Source organism: Chanodichthys erythropterus, chromosome 10 (assembly GCF_024489055.1).
Source record: "Chanodichthys erythropterus isolate Z2021 chromosome 10, ASM2448905v1, whole genome shotgun sequence".
Classification (NCBI taxonomy): Eukaryota; Metazoa; Chordata; class Actinopteri; order Cypriniformes; family Xenocyprididae; genus Chanodichthys; species Chanodichthys erythropterus.
Window position 1 is genome coordinate 24833936 of NC_090230.1, and position 26290 is coordinate 24860225.

Here is a 26290-nt window from a genome sequence, read left to right on the forward strand (position 1 = left end):
TTCACTTTCAAGGAAAAACAGTTGGTTTGACAGCTGGTGGCGGTAGTGCACCGAAAGCTGGTCTGTCAAGCGCCAATAAATTAAACAGAAGAAGCACTTCCTCGTTTTTTTTATTAAAACGAAACTCGGGATTGTTTTCCTAGCATTAGTGAAATGATCAAGAACAGTTACCACTGATTTTCATTCGTATAAATCTGTCGTTAAATATAATAAACTCGCTTAGAAAAGTGCAATAATGACGTTAATCGTCGCTGTCAGCTCATTTAGAAACGGAACAGAGAACAGAGACTTGACGGAAAACTTTAATAACTGCTTTTGAAAACTTTGTTCACAATTTTTTTTTTTTTTACTCAAACACACAGAAAAATGTTGTTCGTTTTCATTTTTTCCGGGTTACTCGTGAATGGTGAGTAGATTTAAATGGTTTCGCAACTTCTCGTTTTTACTTTCACTTTACAAACTAAGATCGTGTGTCCACCAAAGCGTTTTTAGCCAGCTGAAAACGCTAGGCGCTCTGCTTAAAACGCTTTGGTGGACACACGGCCTAAACGTCTAAATAATTCTGCCATTTTGACGTATTGTTTGGCCAAACAGTAACTTCAATGGGCCATACAACTACATTATAATAATATTCATGTATATGTTTGGACGAATTTAAGTACTGTCTAGGGATTATAAAATAATTTTTTGTTGTTGTTTTTTAAATGTGTCTATGAAGTGTTTTGTTTCTGTGCTGATGTGAACTTACCCGAGAACAGAGGTAGACTGGGGCAAAAAAGTGTCCCTGGACTTTATGGCACAGAGCAAATAAATTCAGTACCTTAAAAAAAAGAAGAAATAACTCCATACTCCAGATGCCCAGTCCACCCCTGCCCAAGTCCTTCTTATGAAAACTTTTCTCTTTAACATTTTGGTTTTCCTGTATTAACAATATATCTTGCGGGACTTGAAATGTGGCCTTGGACCTGTAAACTCTTGAACATGTGAAATCTGGAGGAGTAAGGTTTAAAGGGGTAATTCACCATAAAATTAAAATATAAAAGTCTTCATTTACTCACTCTCATGTTGTTCCAAATAAATCTTAAATCTTCTGTGAAACACAAAACTGATTTCTCTGCCTGAGATATTGTCTCTTCTTCAGATGTGGTTGGCGTTACAGATGAAATACAGTCAGTGTCAGTGATGGAGGGAGAGTCTGTTACTTTATACTGTGATGTTACTGAAATTCAGAAAGCTGATCTGATACTGTGGACGTTTGGAGCTGACAGCACGCGTATAGCTCAAATCAACAGATCGGCCAATAAGTTCTCGTTATATAATGATGTTCTTGATGGGAGATTCAGAGACAGACTACATCTGGACAAGACTGGATCTCTGACCATCACAAACATCACAACTGAACATGTTGGACTCTATAAACTTCAGCTTATTGGTGGAAAAGAGGTCCCGCCCAAGAAATTCAGTATTATTGTTTCTGGTGAGTTAATGCATTAGGTTTGATTCTGTTGAATTGCAGTATGGATTCATTACAGACTTAATTCTCTCATGTTTTTCAGCTCATCTTCCTGTTCCTGTCATCAGCACAAACTGTCCTTTATCATCATCATCATCATGTTCATTGGTGTGTTCGGCTGTGAATGTGAGTCATGTGACTCTCTCCTGGTACAAAGGAAACAGTTTATTGTCCAGCATCAGTGTGTCTGATCTCAGCATCAGTCTCTCTCTACCTCTGGAGGTGGAATATCAGGATAAAAACACCTACAGCTGTGTGCTGAACAATCCCATCAGCAACCAGACTCAACATCTGGACATCACTCACCTCTGTCACACATGTGCAGGTACAACAGAGCTGATATTAGTGATTTATCAAAGAGCTGGGGTCTCATTTATAAAACTGTGCGTAGGATCCCTACTAAAAGTGTACTTACGCTGATTCTGCGTGCGCACAAAAAAAAAATCTGATTTATAAAACCATGTGTACGCCAGAACCTGCGCACAAATCCCTTTATAAATCCCAGTCAGCGGAAGATTGTGCGTACGTGCATCTCCACCCTTTCTCCTCCCCGAAATCACCATATATGGAGCTTACGACGCCTAGTTTTACTATGCATAACCTCATCCACGTGACATCCACGGTTAACACCGTCAAAGGTACAAGACATTGGAAAATATTAGTGTAACACAGTTCGTAAATATGGGAAGAAGGAGGCGGGAACCGGCGAACATTCAACAAAACTTTAATCTAAAAAAACAAAAAAAACAAAACGAAAGTAATGCCGGCAGACCCTCGCGGACGTCTACCGGCCACACAAACATAATAAAACATAAAATAATATCCAGGCCTGGTCCTCTCTCGTCCTTCACGGTCGTCGCTCCTCTTTTTATGCTCCCGGAGCTCCTCCGTGAGAGACTCAAGGTGAAGCTCATTATCACTTGCGTCACCGGCCTCCGCCGTTCCCTCACGGCTCTCGCCCGCCCTGGTCGCCACAATTAGATATGGACTATAAATGTAATTTGTGCCACACATTGTTGATAAATGTTGATAAAGATAATCCAATATCCTCTTTATGTTTTAGAATAAATATATCAAAATATCCATTAAAACAAAATTGTATAAAATACTTTAGGTTTTAGAATAGAGTTGATTCATTCATTTCAACTGGCCGGATAGTATTTTAATAGTTTTAAACAATTCAAATGAAATCTATGCAGTTTTGCTGATAAAGTGAACATATCTTTTAGGAAGTTTAGTGGAAACAGATCGGCCTATACTTATTTATTGCAGTGTAAATACAATGGTCTGAAACGGCGCGTCAATGACAAAGTATTTTAAAAAGAAAACATGCAAATCTTACCGTTTTCCTCAAATGATATCCTTCAAATGGTAACTGTTTGAAGATCCTTCACACAACATCAACACCTCCTGCAGCTGTGGTTGTACAGTAAGATATTATGATTCAAACTGGACAACGGACCGTTCGACCACCGAATCCAGCAGTGTCTTCCATAATATCTAAGTTAAGTGTGCATCACTGATCGTCATTCTCGAAAACATATTTTGTCATAACATCTGCAGTTTAGTTTAAAGAGGGATTATTGTGCTTCCAGCGCTCCTCGCTGTCAATAAAACAGCGTGTCACTGGAAAAGTGATCGAAAGTAGCACATTTCATATCACTTTTGTCTCCAGAATGTGCTTACGCACAGCTCAAAGTTTGCTTAAAGGTGCGCACATTCTCCCGTCAAGTTTATTTTTATAGATCGCACACTGTAAAATTTTTCCAGGATTTCACAAGATATAACTGTAATATTTCACAGTTAATTACATGATTACCACTTCACAGGCTTTAACTGTGATAATTCACAATATAATACCGTATTTAGACTTTTACTGTGAAAATAATGCAGGCGCGGGGCTTTTACAAGAAACTACTGTGAATGCCGTCTTTTTTGACTTTTTTGAGTGGCAACTGCGGCAGCGTCATCAGAGCGTCATCAGAGCTCTCTGATCTACGTGGTCCCATTCGGTGGATTCAGACAGCGGTAAGTGTTTAAATGTCAAACTTTATCAATTTGATGTTTTTTATATGATAGTGCATGTAATTTAAAAGTATGAACCAAATTAGCGTTAGTTGTAGGTTCTGTTGTCATGTTTTTGTAACTTAGCTGGAGCAGACTCGCGTCGACGTTTAAGCGCGCAAATTTGAATGAAAAGACGTTGGTTGTAGTGTTAATTTTACCGTATTAAGTTAACTGAGATGTCTGATTAGATACACCGTCGAACATTTAACTTTAGCTTTACTTAAAGCTTATATTAGTTACTCTAACAGCGTTCTCTCTTTTACCACAGCTTCTACATTGACCGACGATACATAAAGTTATAAGGTAAGATGTGGCCTTAATGTGGGTATTATGACAGTTATTATCAACTAGATAAATTATGGTGTTTGTGGATTTGGGCAAAGGTGGATTAAATTAATCTAAAATTAGTAACTTTATAATTTTCTTCCCTGCTGTGTGTGTGAAACGGAGCAACCGTTGTCTTTCTGGTCAACAGAAAAATGAAGTGCGCATGTCCATGTATTGTTTTTTTATTTTTTTTGTATCTTGTCTCTGGAATTTTCCACTGCCAAAATAAATGTTTTGCGCGGCAGTTTTCCCGCTGTTAGACCAATGTGCACTTATATGTGTTTTGCCAGTACATTAATGTTGGTTATAACTAGACAGTCCAAAGTAATTGCAGTGATTTGTATCTGTAGGATATACGTTTGTAATTATTGTCTTTTAATCGTCATCTGGTAATGGTGTTTGTATATTCAACTTAAATACAAACCGTATAGTTTAGTTTCCAGTAGCCTACAGGTTGGTGATGTAGCTTTCTAGCTACACTACACACTGTTCATTTTAAAGTTAAAAACCCGAGTAGTCCTTAATAGATTCTATATTTTCACATTTATCTTTAACTAATGTGTATATATTGTTCATTACTTTTTATGTGGTTCAGTTATAGCATTGTAAAATGTGATTACATTAAGGTGATGACTGGGAACTGACACCTTTTTCATCACACTTGAATTAAACTAACAGGTTTCTTCTGTCTTTTTGTTTGTAGGTGCTTCTTGGGCATCAACCCAGAGACAGGCACAAAATCTAAGAGGCAGAGAGGTCACATGAACCAGCAAGTTTGCACTCTTATCAGGAAGCTCATTGACTTCGAATGGATGTCAATCTAATGTAAGCTGTGTTCCAATTTAAGAACGGACTAATGAAACACAGTATCTGTGTTAAAGGAACACGCTGACTTTTTGTGACTTTATCTTATTCCCCGTATCCCCCAGAATTCGATAAGTCTATACATACCCTTCTCATCTCCGTGCTTGCCGTAAATCTGTCTGAGGCACCCACCGCTAGCCTAGCTTAGCACAAAGACTGGAGGTAAACGGCTCTAGCTAGCATACTGCTCCCAATAAGTGACAAAATAACGCCAACATTTTCCTATTTACATGTTGTGATTTGTATAGTTACAGTGACTCTAACCATCTTCTAACCGTATACATACTGGGAACTATATTCTCAGAATATACTTGGGGAAGTAGCAGTGCTTCGCCTTCTGAGAATATAGTTCCCAGTATGTATACAGTTAGAAGATGGTTGTCTCATATGACCTTGTTATTTGTACACACTGTGACTATACAAATCACAACATGTAAATAGGAAAATGTTGGCGTTATTTTGTCACTTATTGAGAGCAGTATGCTAGCTGGAGCTGTTTACCTCCAGTCTTTGTGCTAAGCTAGGCTAGCGGTGGGTGCGTCAAGCAGAGGCACTCAAGGAGATGAGAAGGGTATGTATGGACTTATCTAACTCTGGGGGATACGGTGAATAAGCTAAAGTCCCAAGTTTACTGAAGCTATTAAAGGGTTAGTTCACCCAAAATTGAAAAATCTGTCATTAATTACATCCCCTCATGATGTTCCAAACACAAGAATTTTGTTCTACACAAATTAAGAAAATTTTAAGCAATCTGAGAGCTTTCTGATCCCACCTATAGACTACTATGTTATAACCATTTTCAAGTCCGAGAAAGGTAGTAAAACCATCGTTAAAATAATAATGACTACAGTGGTTCAACCTCAATGTTATGATGCGACGAGAATACTTTTTGTGCGCAATGCAATCACATGCATGATCGAGAACACATCACGTGAAACGCATCGGATACTGGCACAGAAAGGAAAAAAATTGTTGAATCAAGTCGGTATTCTATTTTGTGTTGTTTTGTTTCTGCGCAGTAAAAGTATTCTCGTCACTTCATAACATTAAGGTTTAACCACTGTATACATATGGACTATTTTAACAATCTTTCCTGGCCTTGAAAGTAAAATAATTGCTGTCCATGGAGGATACAGAAAGCTCTTGGATTTCTTAAAATATCTTAATTTGTGTTCCAAAGATTTTTGGGGTGAACTATCCCTTTAATGTGTTCTATAGTGTCTCCTGATTCAATGTAGAGTTTAGATAGACTGCAAAATAAATGTGTAAAATTAATTGTTTTTACGTTTATTTGAATTTAACATGCCTTGACGTCTAAAAAACGTCAAATTTACAGTACTTTACAATATTTTTAAGTGTAAATTTACATTACTTGCTACTGTGTTGATTTACTATGCAATTTAGCATGCAATTTTTACTTAAAGGGTTAGTTCACCCAAAAATGAAAATTCTGTCAGTAATTACTCACCCTCATGTTGTTCCAACCCCGTAAGACCTTCGTTCATCTTCGGAACACAAATTAAAATATTTTTGATTAAATCTGAGAGCTGTCTCACTCCTCCATAGGCTTCTAAGGGATTGAAACTTGCTGGCCCAGAAAATGTATTAAAGACATCATTAATATAGTCCAAGTGACTACAGTGGCTCAATCTTACGTTTACCAAGCAACGAGAATACTTTTTGTGCGCAAAACCCCCCCAAAAATAATGACTTTATTCCACTATTCATTTCCTTCTCTCTGGGCCTCGGGTGAATTCATGTAGTATAACAGCGTAGCGCTTCTGTGTAATATGTCACATGCATCACACACATGACCAGCGTCGGCCAATAGTGAGCATACGTGTGACGTATAACACAGAAGCGCTACGCTGTTATACTACAAGAAAAAACTCAAGGCCCACAGAGAAGGAAATGAATTGTGGAATAATTTTTTTTTTTTTTTTTTTTTTTTTTTTTTTTTTTTACGCACAAAGTATTCTCGTCGCTTTATAAACTTAAGATTGAGCTACTGGAGTCACTTGGACTATATTAAAGATATCTTTAATACATTTTTCTGGGCCAGCAAGTTTCAAACCCTTAGAAGCCGATGGAGGAGTGATCCAGCTCTCAGATTTCATAAAAAATATCTTAATTTGTGCTCTGTAATTACTGACAGAATTTTCATTTTTGGGTGAACTAACCTTTTAACCTCAATCATGTTACTTTCAGTCCTGTTACTCAAGTGAAAAATAATAGGACTGGGTAAAAGTAACAGGAGTGATAAGAGTCCTGGTTTGTTGATTTAATATTAATTAAGAGTACTATTCACATAATTTTTTTTAAATAGTTGAAATTACTTAAATTGTAGACATTTTAGGATTAGTGTTACAATGCGAGCACCATACTTACAGGGAGTCAGTCCACCACAGAGTAACTTAAACTTTTTGTCTTTCTTATCTTTTGTATATAGTGGATAGAACCCACACTATGCAGGTGCCAGCTGCGATGGAAGGAGCGAGACACCTGCGACCCTCTCTATTCCCACCTTTTTGTCTTTTCTTACATCTCTCTCCCTCACTCTCTCTTCTCTGTCTCCTCCTTTCTCTTTTGACACACACGTTCCTGTTACCCAGTGTCAATCCCTGTTGCCCAGTGTTTTATTCATGTAATTAAATTGTATTTTACTTCTAAAAAATAAAAGTTATGTCAGTTTTTATCAGTTTTGTTTGGTCCTTCATTTATGCTAAATCACAGTAATAGATAGACATTCACAGTTATGTACAATAATTCTACAGCTGCTTACTGCTAAATTACAGTAATAGATAGACTAATTTCACAGTTAAATACATGAATTCTACAGCTGCTTACTGTTAAATTACAGTAATACATAGACACCAACTGTAATTTCACAGTTAAATACATTAATTCTACAGCAGCTTACCGCTAAATCACAGTAATGCGATGTCATAATTACTGTGAAGTCACAGTATACAGCTGTCATTTCACAATAATTTACTGTAAAAATGTTACAGTAACTTACTGTGAAAGTCATGCAATTATTAACCTGCAATTTATTGTAAATTTACAGTCAAATAATTAACAGTGCACGTTTCCATCCCCGTTTGTGCGTACGCACGCTTTATAAATGAGACCCCAGATCTGTTGGTCATATTCAGGTAGGCCTACATCAATACCTGGTATCTCTCTTTCCATTATAGCACCAAGTTGGTTCACAAGTCATATAATGCTGGTCTGCGTTTGTGTTGGCTGTTTGCTGGTTGTGTTGGCTGTGATTTCCTGTAGTATTCACTGCTACTGTAAGAGGAAGAAGAGAAAAGAAGCAGTTCCACTTCCATCCAGTATGTGTTATTTAAAGCTAATTGCAAAAGAAAAATATGACTTTGTTTTTCAAAATATAGTTTTATAAGAAACTTCTAATTCATTCTTTATTCTTTAGATTATTCTTTGACAGACCAATCTGATGGAGAGGAAGCGATTAGCATGGGGACATTTCCACAAAAAAGTAAGTTATTTTATATCTGTGTGTCCTTTGTCAATTTGTTCCCAATTGGCTTCATTTGTGTTACCTAGCGCTAAATTCAAAAGAACAATATGACTTTGTTTTGCAAAATATAGTTTTATAAGAAACTTCTACTTCATTCTTTATTCTTTATATTATTCTTTGACATAATGTAAGGAACCCCCCACTGGCCCAAAAATGGAATCTGACGGCCTGGGCGAAGGTTAACATGTGTATGTCTTTTCAGCGCCCTTGTGAAGTTCACTTAATTTCACTCGTTTAATCTGACTCAAATTTCAAATTATTATTAGTCTTAGGTTTTGTTTCCAATTAGAAGTTAATCATTGGTTATGTATTAATTTAGATTTTTGATTATTTTGGGTATCCCATAATTCAATTGTTCATGGACAAACTCGCCAGTCTGATCTTCGTCAGTTAAGTTAGCTAATACCTTTAGTCGGTTGCCTACTGCTCACTCGAACAAAAGTGTATTTTAATTTAGCCACTTCCATACAACTTGCTAAATCAGCGGTAAACAGAAATCAAAAGGTCTTCAGATGAAGTGCGCACTGCTTCTTCACTCATGCGCCTTCAGTTTGTTTTACCCTGGACACAGATTTCAGTAGCATTGGCCTCCCATAATTTACTGGTAATAATGATATCAGGAGAATCCAGAGTAAATCAAACATTTTATTTGTCAGGTGAAAGTGTATCATGCCAATTACACAAATAACCAATTAGAAGACAATTCAGAAATCATAAATGTATAACATCAGTTGCTCAAAGATGACTCTAAGAGTAACAATTGCATGTACACACAGTGGTGGATTAGTGTTTGAAGACACTTGCCCATCACTGTATGGGGGCCTCTACAGAAGATCCCACATGACTGCTTTGCACTTTACCTTATATACAGACCAGAACAAAAGAGTTGGGGGTGTTGTGAGGGCAGTTTAGGCCAAGGCGTTTTCCTTTGCTACTTCTTTGCGATCTTCTCTCCAGTTTTATTGCTTTATTGCAGGGCACTTGATCTCAGATTTTTCTGAGCAGGAAAATCAAGTCTCACAATACCCATCTGATACAGAGGAAGCGATTAGAATGATAACAGCTTCACAAAAAAGTTAAATTTTATATCTGTGTGTCCTTTGTCAATTTGTTCCCATTTGGTTTAATTTATGTTACTTAGCGCTAATTTCAAAAGAACAATATGACTTTGTTTTGCAAAATATAGTTTTATAAGAAACTTCTAATTCATTCTTTATTCTTTAGATTATACTTTTACACACCGATCTTATAGTGAAGGATCGATTAGCGTGGGGACAGCTTCACCAAATAGTAAGTTATTTTATATCTGTGTGTCCTTTGTCAATTTGTTCCCAATTGGCTTCATTTGTGTTACCTAGCGCTAAATTCAAATGAAAAATATGACTTTGTTTTGCAAAATATTGTTTTATAAGAAACTTCTAATTCATTCTTTATTCTTTATATTATTCTTTGACAGACCGATCTGCGATTAGTGTGGGGACAGGTTCACAAAGAAGTAAGTTATTTTACATCTGTGTGTCCTATGTCGATTTGTTCCCAATTGGCTTCATTTGTGTTACCTAGCGCTAAATTCAAATGAAAAATATGACTTTGTTTTGCAAAATATTGTTTTATAAGAAACTTCTAATTCATTCTTTATTCTTTATATTATTCTTTGACAGACCGATCTGCGATTAGTTTGGGGACAGGTTCACAAAGAAGTAAGTTATTTTACATCTGTGTGTCCTTTGCCAATTTGTTTCCAATTGGCTTCATGTGGCTGTTCCTGTTAGATATCTCATTCTACATTTATTAATTTGCCTAATGTTGGTTTTTGTCTAAAACTTAAATAGTTTTAGATTCAGTTTACTTCAGTTTTTGATTCAGTTTACTTCAATAACACTTCGATGTCAGTGTTGCAGAGTTGATCAGTTATGAAACTAATTCAATTTAACTATAAAGCAGCTCTACAGAAGACAACAGTGTTATTATTCAGATCAATTTGGTTCAGTGTTGATTAAATTTCATCAAATAACTTTGCCAATCTTGCAAGTCATCAATTATGAAACGTATTTGATTCAGCTATAGCAACCCTATATTATTGTCATTATTTAGCTCAAATTAGTTTGTTCTCATCCGATAGTGTCAGTGCAGTCAAATTGATAATCGGTACTATTACTGAATATTAAAGCTGCGGTTCGCAGTTTTGCCTCTTTGGGGCCATCTCTGTTTGAAACCTGCAATTGCAGTTGTTTGCGGAATTATAATTTTTTACGCGAGTTGTGCACAACTCCTCAGCTTGGACGAATCTAATGTTTGCTGTCGTTGTGGATACTGTACTTCGGAATCACTGCCACTTTTGTTCTGACCAACTGAGGGAAAAAAAATGACAATAAAAGGTTGTAACAAAGTTCGATGTCAGGAAGGAAGAGGACAGGGTCGACTTGACTACTGACTGCTTTTTATTAGAAGTTTCACAAAACGAAAAGGTGTGCAGACAGGCACAAAATGGTCAAAAATGTACAACACAAGTTCACTCCAGCAGGTGTGTGAGAATCCACAAGGGCGGCAGTCAGTAGTCCTTCACTCTTAGAGGAAAAGGTTCTACATATATGGAACCCCTTTAAGGGTTCAATCAAAAGAACTATATTCTATATAGAACCTTTTAGGGGTTCATTTTATTGATTTAGTTTTTAATTTATTTTAATTACATTTTATGAATTAACATGCTTATATAGTTACTTTATCACTATAAAAACTTAAATACCCATAGGCATAACACATCAACATAATATTTAATCATTTTAAACATTTTTATTAGCATTTACAATGACACAAGCAACATAAAACACACTACAATTCATAGAGCAATAGTTAGAAGAGTTAACATAAATAAATGTTTCTAAAAAAATGAACTAAAAGACTAGCTAGTAGTATAAAACAATACAATACAATAAAAACAAATGACCCTTGGTAAATTCAGTACTGAGAAGGGCTAAATAGTGCTGAATGAAAGAAACTGGCTTTTGGATGCTCCATATTGAACAAAAAGTAGACAGCCAACAGATAGTTTTGACATCTCTGTGTTTTCTATCAGGGGCACGTCCATTTTGATGCTGACTCTCTTTGCGTTCAGGGGGCTTGACATCCTAAGATGGAGATGCAGGTCAGAAAAACATTTATTAGACTTATGGAGAGTACAGTACAACAGAAAACAGAAAGGAATCTCTCACAATTACATCTTAAAACTTACGTGAATCATAGAGGAGTGTGTTATTTTCATCTTATTGAAGTAAAGCTGCACTCCAGAGTCCATCCCTGCAGTGAGAGTGCAAACAGAAATATTAATTTATTATTATTAATTATTGCATTAAACATGGAAAATAGAAAAACAAATATAAGACACTTCAGATTAGCAGATTTATAAGTTTCCCAAAGTTGGTACTGTGAGTAAAAATAATGTACTTTTTTGTGTCATTGGTGTGCAGTTGAAGGTCTTTTCTTCATCTTCATTTCATAATGCATCTTAAAGAACCAAATACAGTGTTTAGCATGAATTAGGCCTTCAGTTAATTCAGAAAAAAGTTTGCTATAACTGCAAACACCAAATACTCACAGCTATATCCACAGAAGAAACATCCTCATCACCTCCTCTTTGTTCTTCGGGGTTTCTCTTGTTCTCTTTTCTAGGTCCAATACAATCTACAGTACAAAGAAAAGTGTATTAGGATATAACATGAACTCTAGCCATTATTGATCAGTCCACAACCGTTTTAACAGAGATTTTAGGAGTTCATGTAAGAAATGAGAAATGACAAACCTCCTGGCGGAGAATAGCGCAGGCCCGGCCGGACAGCACCGTAAACCACATTTCTTCTTTTTGCTTCTTGAAAAAAACATGTAAGGTGTGTAAATATATCAAGGATTTAGGCAAATGTAATTAAAATAAGGTAAGAGATATTCATTTTCTCACTTACCAATTTAATCATCCGTAACGGTTGAAGTTTAAAATGCTGCGTTCACGCGCATTCTAATTACTCGCGCAAGGCGCTCGCGGCTGAAATCCGACACTGCGCGTGCAGACAGTTCAGAACTGATCAGCGCATACACATGCAAGTTATTTGCTGTTTATGTCGAAGATCGTTTAATGGATCTTTTTGGAGGGTTGGGTTATAAGAATTGACTTTCAGAATCTAAGTAATTCCTACAGGATTTTCTTTTACCAGCAGAAGGCAGAATTCTGCCCCTAGCGCCTAGATCCAGACACAACGTAGGCTATATTTAATTTAGATTTTTTTTTTTCATTACAGGATAATGCAGCAATTATTTTTTCTAATAAACCTATTCAACTTGAAAATGTATATAAGTTTGTTTTCTTCAGAATGAAAGGTGTGCCTAAGTAAAATTGAAGTAAAAACACAAATATAATGTTCAATAGTGTAATCATTTAAATAAATGTATATAAAGCACATTTAGCCCAAATAACCCTTTGTGCCAAAAGGGTTCTTTCGCCTTATATAGAACCTTTTAGGCAGAAAGGGTTCTATAAAGTTGGTTAAAGAACCCTAGGGTTCTATATAGAACCCCAAAGAACCTTTTTTTCTAAGAGTGTTCTCTCTCTCGCACACTCCTGTTTCTCCTGGTGTTATATACTCTCTCCATGCCAATTACTGAAACAAGAGAAAGGTGTTCGTCATTTGCGTTTAACCCACTCACTCACCGCTCGTCTCCCGACTCTCTCTCCCACTGCAGACTTCACTGAACCACGCCCCCCTCGCCACAGTGGTGATTAAATCTAACGATCGCTTAGCTCGGATCATGTCAAACCGTGCAAATTATCACTATTGTTGTACTGTGTTCTCAAATTGTTAATGTTAACAACATCAGCATTACGTGCCTATGTGTATTTAGTGTGTATTAGTGTTACCTGTAGATTTCAATTAATGTACAGTCTAATTTCTAACGTTAATTTGTCATACCATACAATCCGCCATCCGAATGATGTTTAATTATTGCAGCTGCTGTGAGAAAACACAATAAATGATCCACCTTGCAAGCGATAGCCTACTAGCTGGGACTCCCTCTTTATCTAAACAGACGTGATGTAATGACGCAAAGACAAATGGCGACATACTAGAATTTCCCGCCAAAACCAACCAGTACCACCCGAATTACAAATCATTATTACAAGCTTACCGTTGTGATCGGGCTAAAGTAAGGAGATAGTTTTGAACACTGGCTGGTTATGTACTTGCTCAATTTGATTTTGGATCTTTTTTTTTTTTTTTTTTTGTTTTTACGAACAGCAGCTTTAAGCATCTTTTAAACCCTAACTAAGCTAGCCAAAGGTGACAATGGCAAGGGACCCAAATTCCATCAGGTGACAGAAAAGGGAAAAAAAAAAAAACAAACATGGGAAAAAATTCCTCTATGGCATTTTTCCACCATTTTAAATTCTCCTCCTAGGCCGTTGGTCCAATTTGTATTAAGCTTACAATGCATGATCTGGAGACCCACATGACAAAGAGATATTTAGAATTTTAGTCTTGTTAAATTGTTTCTAATATATAATGATTTTAGGGAAAGTGTGGCCAATGATAAATAATTGACCTATATTTTCAAACCTAATATCTACAAATTATAACCACAGCATCAGCAACATTTAGAGGAAATGACTAAAATTACAAAATGTTTTATTCCTAAACTAAATATGGATGTAGAAAGTCACAAGGTTTGTTGACAAGACTTTGATTATAGTTTGATCCCTGACTAAAAATTTGTATGTTTGTTCTCCAGGTGTGACTGTGGACAAAGATGACTTTAAGACAGTGTCAGTGAAGGTGGGAAATTCTGTCACTCTAAACACTGAGATCACTGAAATACAGGAAGACGAGGTGATAGAGTGGAGGTTTGCTAATTCTAAAGGAAACAATCGCACTGAATTTGCTGTCATAGCTGAATGGAACAAAACAAACAATGAGGAATACTTATATAATGAAGAAATATTCAAAGACTGTTTGAAACTGGACCACAATACTGGATCTCTCACAATCACTAACATCACACCTGAACACTATGGACATTATAAATTACACATCATCAATGAAGGACATAACATCTCAATGATTTTGTTCACTGTTGGCACCCGTTTTAGTAGTTGTTCATCTTTTGATGAAATGACAGATAGCCTGTGGTACTAGGACACTGCTCAGAACGAGTTTATTGATTCACTCAAGACAACATATAAACAATATCAAATGATGTGCCAACCAAGGAAAATGCATAACAGACAACTAAACAAAACAAACATAACATAAATCATAAAGACACTGCTTCACTGGCTGGGTCACAGGTCTATCATTGCTCTGACTATTATAGCCGATTTCAATCAGCTAATTCTCAAACAATGAACGTGCGTCAAACTAAGAGAGAGATAGAGCGACGCCAAAGTAAACAAGGGAGATACAACAAAAAGTATAAGTCACAGACTGAAACCGAGACCGTAACACAGAGTATTAATTGATAAACTATTAGTTATGGAATGTACACAGTTAGTTATGGAATGTGTCAAAGAAGAAAGTATCTTTTTTTCATCAGGAGACACAGGATGCTGTCTTTCTGGCTGCCATTTTGTCAGTGTCATAATTTATTGTGTTCAGTTAAAAGGGGTACTCCACCCAAAAATGAAAATTTTCTCATCATTGATGGGAGAATGAGAGTATCCCTTTAAGTCATTCAAATCATTACCATACATTCCAGAAAGTCATGTTATCAGTCACTGTTATTATCCACAATTTAATTCCACTAACAAAAAAGAAAAGAAATGCTAATTACTGTAAATGCAACTGTTTTTAAATTATGTAATGGGAGCTGGGCAAGGTGAATGCCTCAAGTCAGTGTCCTATTTGTCTACTGTATTAGGTAAAGCTTTTCTCTATTGTATTAGCATGTTTTTTTTTATATATATATATATTTGTACAGCTTTGTCATTTTTTTAAATAGAGCTATTAAAACTACTTTTTATTCAAAAGTTTTTTTTTTTTTTGGTCCATATGATCACAAATTGTGCTGGTTGTTTGTAGATTATTTGCTGAACTGCAAATCGAATTGAACTGTCCATTTAGAAATTATTGGAAAATTACACGATGTTTTGAAATTGTTAAAAATGATTAAAGGGGATTGTTCACCAAAAAAATACAATTATCCCATGATTTACTCGCCCTCAAGCCATCCAAGGTGTATATGACTATCTTCTTACAGACGAACACAATCAGAGATATATTTAAAAATATCCTTAGTCCTCCAAGGTTTATAATGATTATAAAGGATAGCCCCTAAAGGAACAAGGTGGTGGAAAGAAAATATGAGATGGGAGGAAAAATAATAAGTCCATGATTCAGCGTTCTCTCAAAAATGTTTTGCATTCCCCTGAGAAACTTTGCGTTCACTCGAAAAACTTTTGTTTTCTTTGTCAGTGAATGCAAACTTTCTCGGGGAAAGGCAAACATTTGAGAATACAAAAGCATAGTCAAATCATTTTTCTCCCATCTTTTTTTTTACTTCACACACATTGCATTTCAAACAGGATATATCGCCCTCCGAAGGACACTTTGGAGTGAAAACGATCATGGCTGCCATATTGAAGGGTTGTTTCAAACAGTGTTCAAAACTGGGTTGAGCCCTTCCGAATGGAACGCAGGGACCGTCCCTTTAGTAGTGAAGCGATATCAAGCGCCACCAATTGGCTGTTAATATTAATGCAAGCCCCAAAACCTAATGGATAAAACAAGAAATGCAAAGAATGATACTGGGTAAAATCTTCATATCCCAGTGACCTTTGAATGAGGGATAGTTCAACAAGTTAAGAAGCATAAGGCCAAGGCACTTGAGGATTAGGAAAATGTAAAAAGTCTTTATTACAAAAAAACAAAACAATCACATACAACTGCACACTGACACGTTGCAACTTATAAGGCTTCATCAGGGTGTAGAAAACAGACATGCTAAGAGTCCTCTTATACTACGGTCAATAGTCATATGACATGGTGACCTGATTAGGTTGTATAATATCATAAGAGAGATTTAAATCATTAACGGTATCAAGAGAATTTAACATCAAAATATATTTAAATCACACATAATATATCCAAAATCTCTAATTGTGGAAACCTATAAAAAACAACTGTAGCAGAAGTATTATGAAGTTGCGAGAAATAAAAAGGTCAAATGCATCTGAGAAAGTCATGTTGCCCACTGAACAGTTTTTAAACAACAGATGACTGTGAAAGACCAAAACCATTATTAAGAGGTGAAATAAATATGTCACTTGGAGGCTTGGAAACAGTTTATTGTCCTTGGAATGTTACATCTTGCCTCTGATAATGGTTTCCACAATTAGAGAGAAAGGTGAGAGAAGTAAAACTTAATTGTGGGAAACAGGAGGGGTTAATCTTAAGTTGCCTGGTTAATGTGAAATGACAAGAAAACTGTATAAGAACGGTGCCTGACAGATTCAGATGTCCTGCAGGTTTCGTGGCTTTGTTGCTTTGTTCAATAAAGTCTTATTTTGACTTCTGGAACTCTCCCTTTTGAGCTTCAATGGCAAGAAAGAGATAACTTTTCTCCACAACAATAAATGCCTTAATTAAATCTGTTCATCATATAAAAAGCAATCGAGTCTCTTCAGAAAATTTGGACTAAACTCTATGACATTTTTAACAGTAGTTGCATATGTCAATGGAGGGACAGAAATCTCTCGGATTTTATTAAAAAGATCTTCATTTGTGTTCTGAAGATGAACGAAAGTCTTGCAGGTTTGGAACGACATGAGGGTGAGTAATTTTATGACTGAATCTTTGGGTAAACAAACCCTTTAACAACCCAACCACAAGTTTCAATGATATCTAGATCCTTCAATGCAAGTCTATTTTGACTTCATCAAGGCCATTCCTGTCATCAGCAGAAACTCTTCACAATGTTCATCATCATCATCATCATCATCATGTTCATTGGTGTGTTCAGCTGTGAATGTGGGTCATGTGACTCTCTCCTGGTACAAAGGAAACAGTTTATTGTCCAGCATCAGTGTGTCTGATCTCAGCATCAGTCTCTCTCTACCTCTGGAGGTGGAATATCAGGATAAAAACACCTACAGCTGTGTGCTGAACAATCCCATCAGCAACCAGACTCAACATCTGGACATCACTCATCTCTGTCACACAAGAATACACTGAGCTGAGTAATGGTAAGAGACTGTGTCCAATATGTCATCAAATGCATTGAATCTGCTCTGGTTTTTAGTATTAACCTGTTAACTGTCACCCCTTTGGACCTGTTTACACATGGTTTTAAGATGCGCTTTGGTCGATCGGATCACAAGCAGACGAGGGAGACACATAACCGTTTTCTCCTGATGTTTTCCACTTTCAACCACTTCTGTCCTCATTTCTTTAAAGGAAAGGTCTATGGTTGGGTAAATGTGGGCTTTTTCAGATCTTTTGATCTAATCAACAAAATACGCTTGCACAATATACATTTGAACATGAAAGGAGATGATGAAAAAACACACAGAGATCATCAGCTTTCATCTCTGCTCTGACAGCCGCAAGACCAGCTGAACGCTGTGAGTGTGTGTTAGAAATCAGGAATGGTGAGAGAACATTGTGCTGGGTACATTTTTCATCTTCAAACCAAACTTGGGTCTTCAGGGGACAAAGTTTAAATCCCGTCTGGCTAGTGCGCTCTCGTAATGTTTACGAATTAGGTCAGTAGGTGGAGAGTAGATGTCTTTTGTGGCTGTCCAAATGCATTCGACCACATGAGTGTCTACACCGCAAGAACAATCCAGTATAAAGCGTTTTTGGAAGTGGCCAAAAGTGGACAAGCTCAAAACATTTTAGACCTGTATTTAGCATCATTAACTTGTGATCCAGTTGACCAAAATGCATCTTAATACCATGTGTAAACAGGGCCTTTTTTCTGAGCACAGATCTGAACTTAAATTTCATGAATGCTTTGAAATACAGATCTTTTTAAAGAAGACACTCAGCAGATTGTTGTAGACATGAAGGAACTTCAATTAATGATAAAGGTAAAAACGTCATAGAAGTTTACAGTAAATTTTTTTTTACTATTTTTTAGAAAATAATTTGGACTCCATTGCTATATAATCAAAAACACGTCTAACCAAGTTGCATTGCAAATTCAAGTTGATATCACAAAAATTGAGCACACTTTTAAGAAAAAAAGCATGACAAGTGTCCAGCTACCGCCTATATTGTACTTATACTGAGTGTTTAATCTCTGTCTGTGTTCCTGTATGCTGTCCAGGTGAAGTTGTGGATAAGACCGATGTAATGAAGACAGTGTTAGTGATGGTGGGAGAGTCCGTCACTCTAAACACCGGCGTCACTGAAATACAAAGTTTTGATGTGCTGCAGTGGAGGTTTGGAGAAACAGGCACAGATCAAACAAATCCGTTTTTGGTCATCAACAGAGCAAATGAACTGAACAGTATTGGTTGTATTGATCATGATAAGAGATTCAAAGACAGAGTACAGATGGATCAACAAACTGGATATCTCACAATCAATGACGTCAGACCTACAGACTTTGGCATTTATAAACATTAGCAAGAATGGACAAAATATGATCTCAAAGACATTTATCGTTCAAAGTGAGTAGTTTAAATCTTGTCAGTATAATAAAGATCCATTCACAGTGTGAACAAGTTAAATCCTCTAATTCTCCTTCTGGTTTTATTGGATTGATTGGCTGAATTTTCCTATAACGCATTAAAAATAAATACCCTATTATTGAATAATCTAGTGTAGGAGACAGCAGTGCACTGCAGAGTTTGTGATTTATGCTTCATTAATCATATCAGTATTTTATGGCATGTGAAAAGGTCAGATTTAGTTTACAAGAGAAGAAGAAAAAATCCAGAATCGACCAAATAAGAGCTAAATGTTTCAATCAAGAATCATTCTGTGTTTCCTTACAGATTCCTCAGAGACTGCATCAGATGGAACAAAATCACCGCTAATGAATGGAGATGTCTCTGAAAGCACTTGTTAATAACATTATCCTTATTTAAAATAAAAATGTTCTGCATTTATGAGCCTTTACAACTGGACATGTTTAAAATGAACGCTGCATGCTGTTTACCTGTGAAAAGTGTTTCTGATGATGTCACAATGTTTTGTAGGCTACACTGCACGTCTGTTACATTTTGTAGTGTCAGTTTTAATATTTTGTTCAGTGTTAATGAAGGAAATTGTGACCTTTTGAGCGTATTCTGCCATCTAGTGGACAATCTATGTTAAAAGTTGTACTGTTACATCTGGATGTGAATGAAGGAGAAGATGCAGTATTGGTCTGAAAATTCACTTTCAGCCTCAACCATGAAATATACTCTTTTATGTATAACTTTTTAATAGAAATTTTTGTATCTAAGTCAAGTGCTATAAACTTGACGGTGCTATAAAAATGCTAAACTCCTGTCACACAAGCTGTGTCCCAATGCAGGGGCCACGCATTTATAAGTGCATGAAAGGGGTGGGGTTTTGGACAGGAGGGTTGCCAGGTCTGCGTAACAAAACCATCCCAAAAGTAGCGTAATCACAGCACAAGTGTAAAAGTATCCCAATCCCAGACGTGGCACCAATGAGCCGAGTGTCCTTACATGGCTAGCGGCTGGGTGACAGACAGCTGACAGTTAATGTTTGTGTGCATTTTAAAGTTTTATGACTTTCTATTGGGTTTTGACATGCTTCACGACGGGACACTGGACCAAAATATGTATGGTTAAACTAAGTTAGTTTTATATCGTCTGCAACTAGTTAACCTTGTTTTTTTTTATGTTAAATGAAACGTTAACTGTGAAAATACATTAATATTTATACATTTACTCTGTATTTAAGCTGTATTTAAGTCTAAATTCAAAGTATAGTTCTTTAGGATTTTATTCAACTGCACGCCATCTCAGAGACAAATATTGTATTTATGAAAAACTTAGGTTTTTGGACATCACGGATATTACAGTTTGATTTAGATACTGGTGAACACGGGGCATATCTTACATTTATGTGAATTCACAGAACTCCAGTCGTCACCGGCGCGCAATGAATTGTGGGATAGTGTAGACCGCGAAGTGTCTTGAGAGGCTCATCCCTATGCCCTAATCCCTTCAAAGGGTTTACCCTCCGGAGTGAGAGCTTCGAAGGGATGAAGGGTGTAGGGATAAAAAAAACCTCTTCTTTTGGAATGCACTTCAGCATCATCTTAACGAGACAATCAAGGAGGAGATTGTGCAAGCTGCGCCCTTTGTTTAACCTTACTTTATTTATTTATTTATTTATTTATTTATTTATTTATTTATTTATTTATTTTAGGTTTATCACACCATGTATATTGTATCTATGTATTTTAAACATTTAAATGGACTGATAAAAGGAGCTGTAAAGTATTTTTTTGTTGAAGTACAATGTCGTTTTGACCATAATGTACCAAATCGAACTTGTTTAAATATTGCAGTAGTATAGAAAAATACTATACATTTATAGGTAAAATCGAACTCCTAACCTCTTGTTCCCATTCTGTGACGTCAAACAACTTCCCTGTGCAAAGGATCATGGGGGGCCGAAGTGTCCATAAGTTGTACCCTTTGAAATCCTTCATTCCAAAGGGCCCTTTGAAGTGGCCAGTTTTGAGCACTTCGGTTTGGAACCACCCTTCAATATGGCGGCCATAATTATTTTCACTCCGAAGTGCCCTTTGGAGGGCGATATATCCCGTTTGGAACGCACCGCTGAGCTTCATTCCACTGGGAAACGGAGAGGGTGCACTTGAAGTCGCTCTCGAATTACGTCATCCCTCCTCGCGCCGCGGTGAATCGCACTTCAAAGTCCGCATTCCCCCCACTTTTCTCAAGAACAGAATACAGTGCGTAAAATGGGTGCATTAAAATTGTGTGGATATAAATATGATTTAAATGTCACTTTGCCAGTGAAACTGCCTAATTTACAGCTTATTTTTGTGATGTAAGTTAAAAATGAAATGCATACGTTGTACATTATATTTGTAATGTAATTTATTTGTAAATGAGCAGGAGTAATTTCTGTTACTATAATTTCTGTTCTACAATTTTTTTACGCATGTTCACGTGTGTACAATGTTCATTGTTCTGTTCATTTTATTTCTTTTATGCAACTTATAATTTTACATGAAACAAACATATACAATCATTTTTTCATCATTTAAATTAAATGTTTTTACATTAAAATGCATTGTTTTATAGCTACGTAAAGTACCTTTTACAACTATTTACAAGTCAAGTCAAGTCAAATTTATTTATATAGTGCTTTTACAATTGGTAATTGTTCAAAGCAGCTTTACATATTAGAAGCACAGAAAAAGGGAAGTGGTTAAAAATAAGCTGTACAACCAAGCGTGGTAATATGTAACATATACAAGATGGTGCTACATTAAGCCAATGTCGGCTGACTTCCGGGGGTGGAAAAAACCCCCTAGGAGAAAAACCCAGCGTGCTAGCACTGGGAAAAAAGTCCTAGGAGGGAAAAAACCCCTTGGAAGATAAATATAATATATGTAAATGGATATGGAGATCAAAATCTGAATTATACATTTTTATTATAGAGATTAAAAATAGTTATAATGCATTAAGAGCTCACTTAGGTACTGGGGAGCTAAACCATTTAGAGCTTTATAAGTAAGTAGCAAGATTTTAAAATCTATACGATGTTTAATAGGGAGCCAATGTAATGTTGACAGAACTGGGCTAATATGGTCATACTTTCTGGTTCTAGTAAGAACTCTAGCTGCCGCATTTTGGACCAACTGTAGTTTGTTTAAAAGCCGAGCAGAACAACCACCCAGTAGAGCGTTACAATAATCTAGTCTTGAGGTCATGAATGCATGAACCAACTGTTCCGCATTTGTCATTGAGAGCATATGTCGTAATTTAGATATATTTTTTAGATGGAAGAAGGCGGTTTTACAGATACTGGAAACATGACTTTCAAATGAAAGATTGGTATCAAAGAGCACACCCAGGTTCCTAACTGAGGACGAAGGTTTAATGGAGCACCCGTCAAGTGTTAGAGAGTATTCAAGGTTTTTTCGTGAGGAAGTTTTTGGTCCAAAGATTAGGATATCAGTTTTTTCTGAATTTAATAATAAGAAATTTCTTGTCATCCAGTTTTTAATGTCAGCTATGCATTCTGTTAGTTTTGTGAATTTGTAGGTTTCGTCAGGGCGCGAGGAAATATAGAGCTGAGTATCGTCAGCGTAGCAGTGAAAACTAACACCATGCTTCCTCATTATCTCTCCTAAGGGCAGCATGCAGGGGCGGAGCCAGACATTGTAAACATTCGGGGCTTAGCCCAAATCTATGTTTGTCCAAAGACATTTTAATTTTCTATTAACAGCTTTACTGGCATGAAAGGAGTTTTGTTGTCGTATTCTTGTACAGGAAATGTACATTATTTGAAAATTAGGTTAAATGCATCAATCTGGTGCACTCTGGAAACTCAAAATTAAGAGCTTCAACACATGTACAGTGTGCAAATTGAACAAAGAAACAGCATTGACTTTTTTTACAATACTTTTGTACTCATTTCTTTTTAAAAGATAAATCCTTGAGCTTTTATTTTGATCATCACCAGCTGATCGTGTGCGCAAATGTGTGAGAGAGAGAAAGTGCGGCCGGTGTATGGTCGGATACTGTAGAAAAGCGGTATTGAACTGCTTAACGTATTTTAATAGAGAGATGTGTTAAGAAAAATTATATTTTGAGAGCACTGTTAAGAAACCTCTAACCTGAAATTCCTGCTTGCTGACTGTCTCGCACTCTTGCGGTTGACTGTGCTAGCTCCTCCCCTACCTGCTGCATATTCAACAGAGAGGAAGAAACGGAGTAGCCCATAGGCTACCGACAGCAAAGAAATGTATTCTATAGGCTAGATTATTTTTAAGGTCTATTTTTACAGGCTGTATGCAGTATATGCAAAGCCAAAGCGCAATGAAATAAAGCAACTTATGATTTCGGGGGTTTACGTAGGCTATTGTCCAGTTTCATATTTTCTCAGTGACACTCATTACATTCGGGGCTTGACTCAAAACATTTGGGGCTGAAGCCCCGGCAAAATCGGCTGGCGCCGCCCCTGGCAGCATGTACAGAGTGAAAAGCAACGGTCCTAGTACTGAGCCTTGTGGTACTCCATATTGAACTTGTGATCGATACGACATCTCTTCATTAACTACTACAGACTGATAACGGTCAGATAAGTACGATTTGAACCATGCCAAAGCAATTCCACTAATGCCAATATAGTTTTCAAGTCTTTTTAGAAGAATGTTGTGATCGATAGTGTCAAAAGCAGCACTTGTTATGGGTGCTGGTTGCAATAGACGAGTCGTATACGGACATCCACAATTAATGGGTATTTAATGAAAGCAGGAGCATAACACACAACCAAACACTACAATATAACATTAATAACATTTAGTAACGTTTAGAACAGACAAGGAGTGAAGGGAGTGAGTCCATATATATAGGGAGTGCAAACGAGGAAGTCCAGGTGATGGTGATGGGTGATGATGAGGAGCTGACGAGGGAAGTGAGTGCAGGTGTAGAAACAGGAGGATCATGGGAAATGGAGTCTTGGAGACGAGGGAACTGTAACAGTACCTCCCCCTCCCAGTAGGCGCGACCACGCGCCGTAGATGGAACACCGGGGAGGGGGGGTGGGCGCCCTGGAGACCTCATGCCGGTGCAGGGAGAGGCATGGGTAGGAGTGGAGGTCTCCAGGGCGGGTCCATGAGCCATGGCGGGTCAGGTACAGCGGGCTGCCATGGCGGGTCAGGTAAAGCGGGCTGCCATGACGGGTCAGGTACAGCGGGCAGCCATGGCGGGTCAGGTGCAGCGGGCAGCCATGGCGGGTCAGGTGCAGCGGGCTGCCACGGCGGGACAGGAGACGTGGGCAGCCACGGCAGTGTTCGGAGCCCACCCCCATGTGTATTCCCCACATGTCCCCCACCCACGGGTACTTGGCCCCCCCCCACAAAAAATACTTGGGGAGGTTTAGGATAGCAACAAGGAGTCCCAGAGACATCATGGAAATGTGGGTGGAGGAGCATGGAGCGGGCTCGGCGGCTGAGACTGGAGCGGAGGGCTCGGCGGCTGAGACTGGAGCGGAGGGCTCGGCGGCTGAGACTGGAGCGGAGGGCTCGGCGGCTGAGACTGGAGCGGAGGGCTCGGCGGCTCAGACTGGAGCGGAGGGCTCGGCGGCTCAGACTGGAGCGGAGGGCTCGGCGGCTGAGACTGGAGCGGAGGGCTCGGCGGCTGAGACTGGAGCGGAGGGCTCGGCGGCTGAGACTGGAGCGGAGGGCTCGGCGGCTGAGACTGGAGCGGAGGGCTCGGTGGCTGAGACTGGAGCGGAGGGCCTGGCGGCTGAGACTGGAGCGGCTGGCTCGAAGGGGGCTGGAAAAGGGGTGCAGTCCATCCCCTCAAATTCGATCAGAATCCCCACAGGCACTGGGGTCGGCTCTGTGGAGACTGGCGAAGTTTGCTCGGCGGCGGCGGCTGGAGCTGAGGGCTCGGCGGCGGCGGCTGGAGCGGATTGCTCGGCGGTGGCGGCTGGAGCGGAGGGCTCGGCGGCGGCGGCTGGAGCGGATTGCTCGGCGGCGGCGGCTGGAGCGGGTTGCTCGGCGGCGGCGGCTGGAGCTGAGGGCTCGGCGGCGGCGGCCAGGAGTGGGCAGGACCGTTGAAGCGGTATGTGCAGGGTTTTGGGGTGAGGTGAGCTGGTGATGCCCGATAAGCTGCTGATGGGACTGGACAAGGACTCTGGTTCTCAGGAGCTTTATCTACTTCAAACTTAGAACCATTTAACAGGAGAATCACATTCAGGGAATCGACTAAGGAGAAATGACAGGCTGGTTCGTTATAACGAATAACGTCCTTGTCCAGTCCCATCAAAAACACAGCATTAAGACAGGCATCAGGCCAGCTCACCAGATGAGAAACCTCCAAAAACTCCTCCACATACCTCTCCAACGGCCTGCCACTCTGCCGCAGATGGCAAAGTCTTTCGTCCACCTTGAGGGCTACAGGAAGCACAGGAGTCAGAAAAATACCCATTATATGAGGTGGAGGTCCAATGGTTTGGGTCTGTTCTTCTGTTACGGGTGCTGGTTGCAATAGACGAGTCGTATACGGACATCCACAATTAATGGGTATTTAATGAAAGCAGGAGCATAACACACAACCAAACACTACAATATATCATTAATAACATTTAGTAACGTTTAGAACAGACAAGGAGTGAAGGGAGTAAGTCCATATATATAGGGAGTGCAAACGAGGAAGTCCAGGTGATGGTGATGGGTGATGATGAGGAGCTGACGAGGGAAGTGAGTGCAGGTGTAGAAACAGGAGGATCATGGGAAATGGAGTCTTGGAGACAAGGGAACTGTAACAGCACTGAGATCTAATAACACTAATAGAGAAATACAGCCACGATCGGATGATAGGAGTAGATCGTTTGTAACTCTAACGAGAGCAGTCTCAGTACTATCGTTTGGTCTAAATCCTGACTGGAAATCCTCACAGATTCCATTTCTTTCTAAAAAGGAACATAGTTGTGTTGAAACTGCCTTTTCTAGTATCTTTGACAGAAAAGGTAGATTCGAGATTGGCCTGTAATTTACTAAATCTCTCGGATCTAGTTGAGGTTTTTTAATAAGAGGTTTATTAATAGCCTGCTTAAAGGTTTTTGGCAAGTATCCTAGTGTTAAGGATGAATTAATTATATCAAGAAGTGGACCTACGACCTCTGGAAGCATTTATTTCAGTAGTTTAGTCGGCATTGGGTCTAACATACATGTTGTTGATTTTGATGATTTGATAAGTTTAGATAATTCTTCTTCTCCTATAGCGGCAAATTATTCTAGTTTTACCCCAGGGACACTACAGTGCA

At 38.2% G+C, this 26290-nt stretch overlaps 1 protein-coding gene across 1 annotated transcript; it reads left to right on the forward strand.

The window, feature by feature from the left end:
- Nucleotides 1-102: 102 nt before the first annotated feature.
- Nucleotides 103-15429, forward strand: LOC137028012 (uncharacterized). Its single transcript, XM_067396678.1, has 9 exons — nucleotides 103-406; nucleotides 1142-1477; nucleotides 1557-1838; nucleotides 7969-8109; nucleotides 8208-8273; nucleotides 9540-9605; nucleotides 9772-9810; nucleotides 9977-10015; nucleotides 14091-15429. The coding sequence occupies exons 1-9, from the start codon at nucleotides 367-369 to the stop codon at nucleotides 14492-14494; spliced, it is 1413 nt and encodes a 470-aa protein (XP_067252779.1). The 5' UTR covers nucleotides 103-366; the 3' UTR covers nucleotides 14495-15429.
- Nucleotides 15430-26290: the final 10861 nt, after the last annotated feature.

Coding starts and splice junctions, on each gene's coding strand:
- LOC137028012 (XM_067396678.1), top strand. CDS start 367: ATGTTGTTCGTTTTCATTTTTTCCGGGTTACTCGTGAATG. Junction 8,274..9,539: donor GGGGACATTTCCACAAAAAA/GTAAGTTATTTT, acceptor TTTATTCTTTAG/ATTATACTTTTACACACCGA. Junction 9,606..9,771: donor GGGGACAGCTTCACCAAATA/GTAAGTTATTTT, acceptor ATTCTTTGACAG/ACCGATCTGCGATTAGTGTG.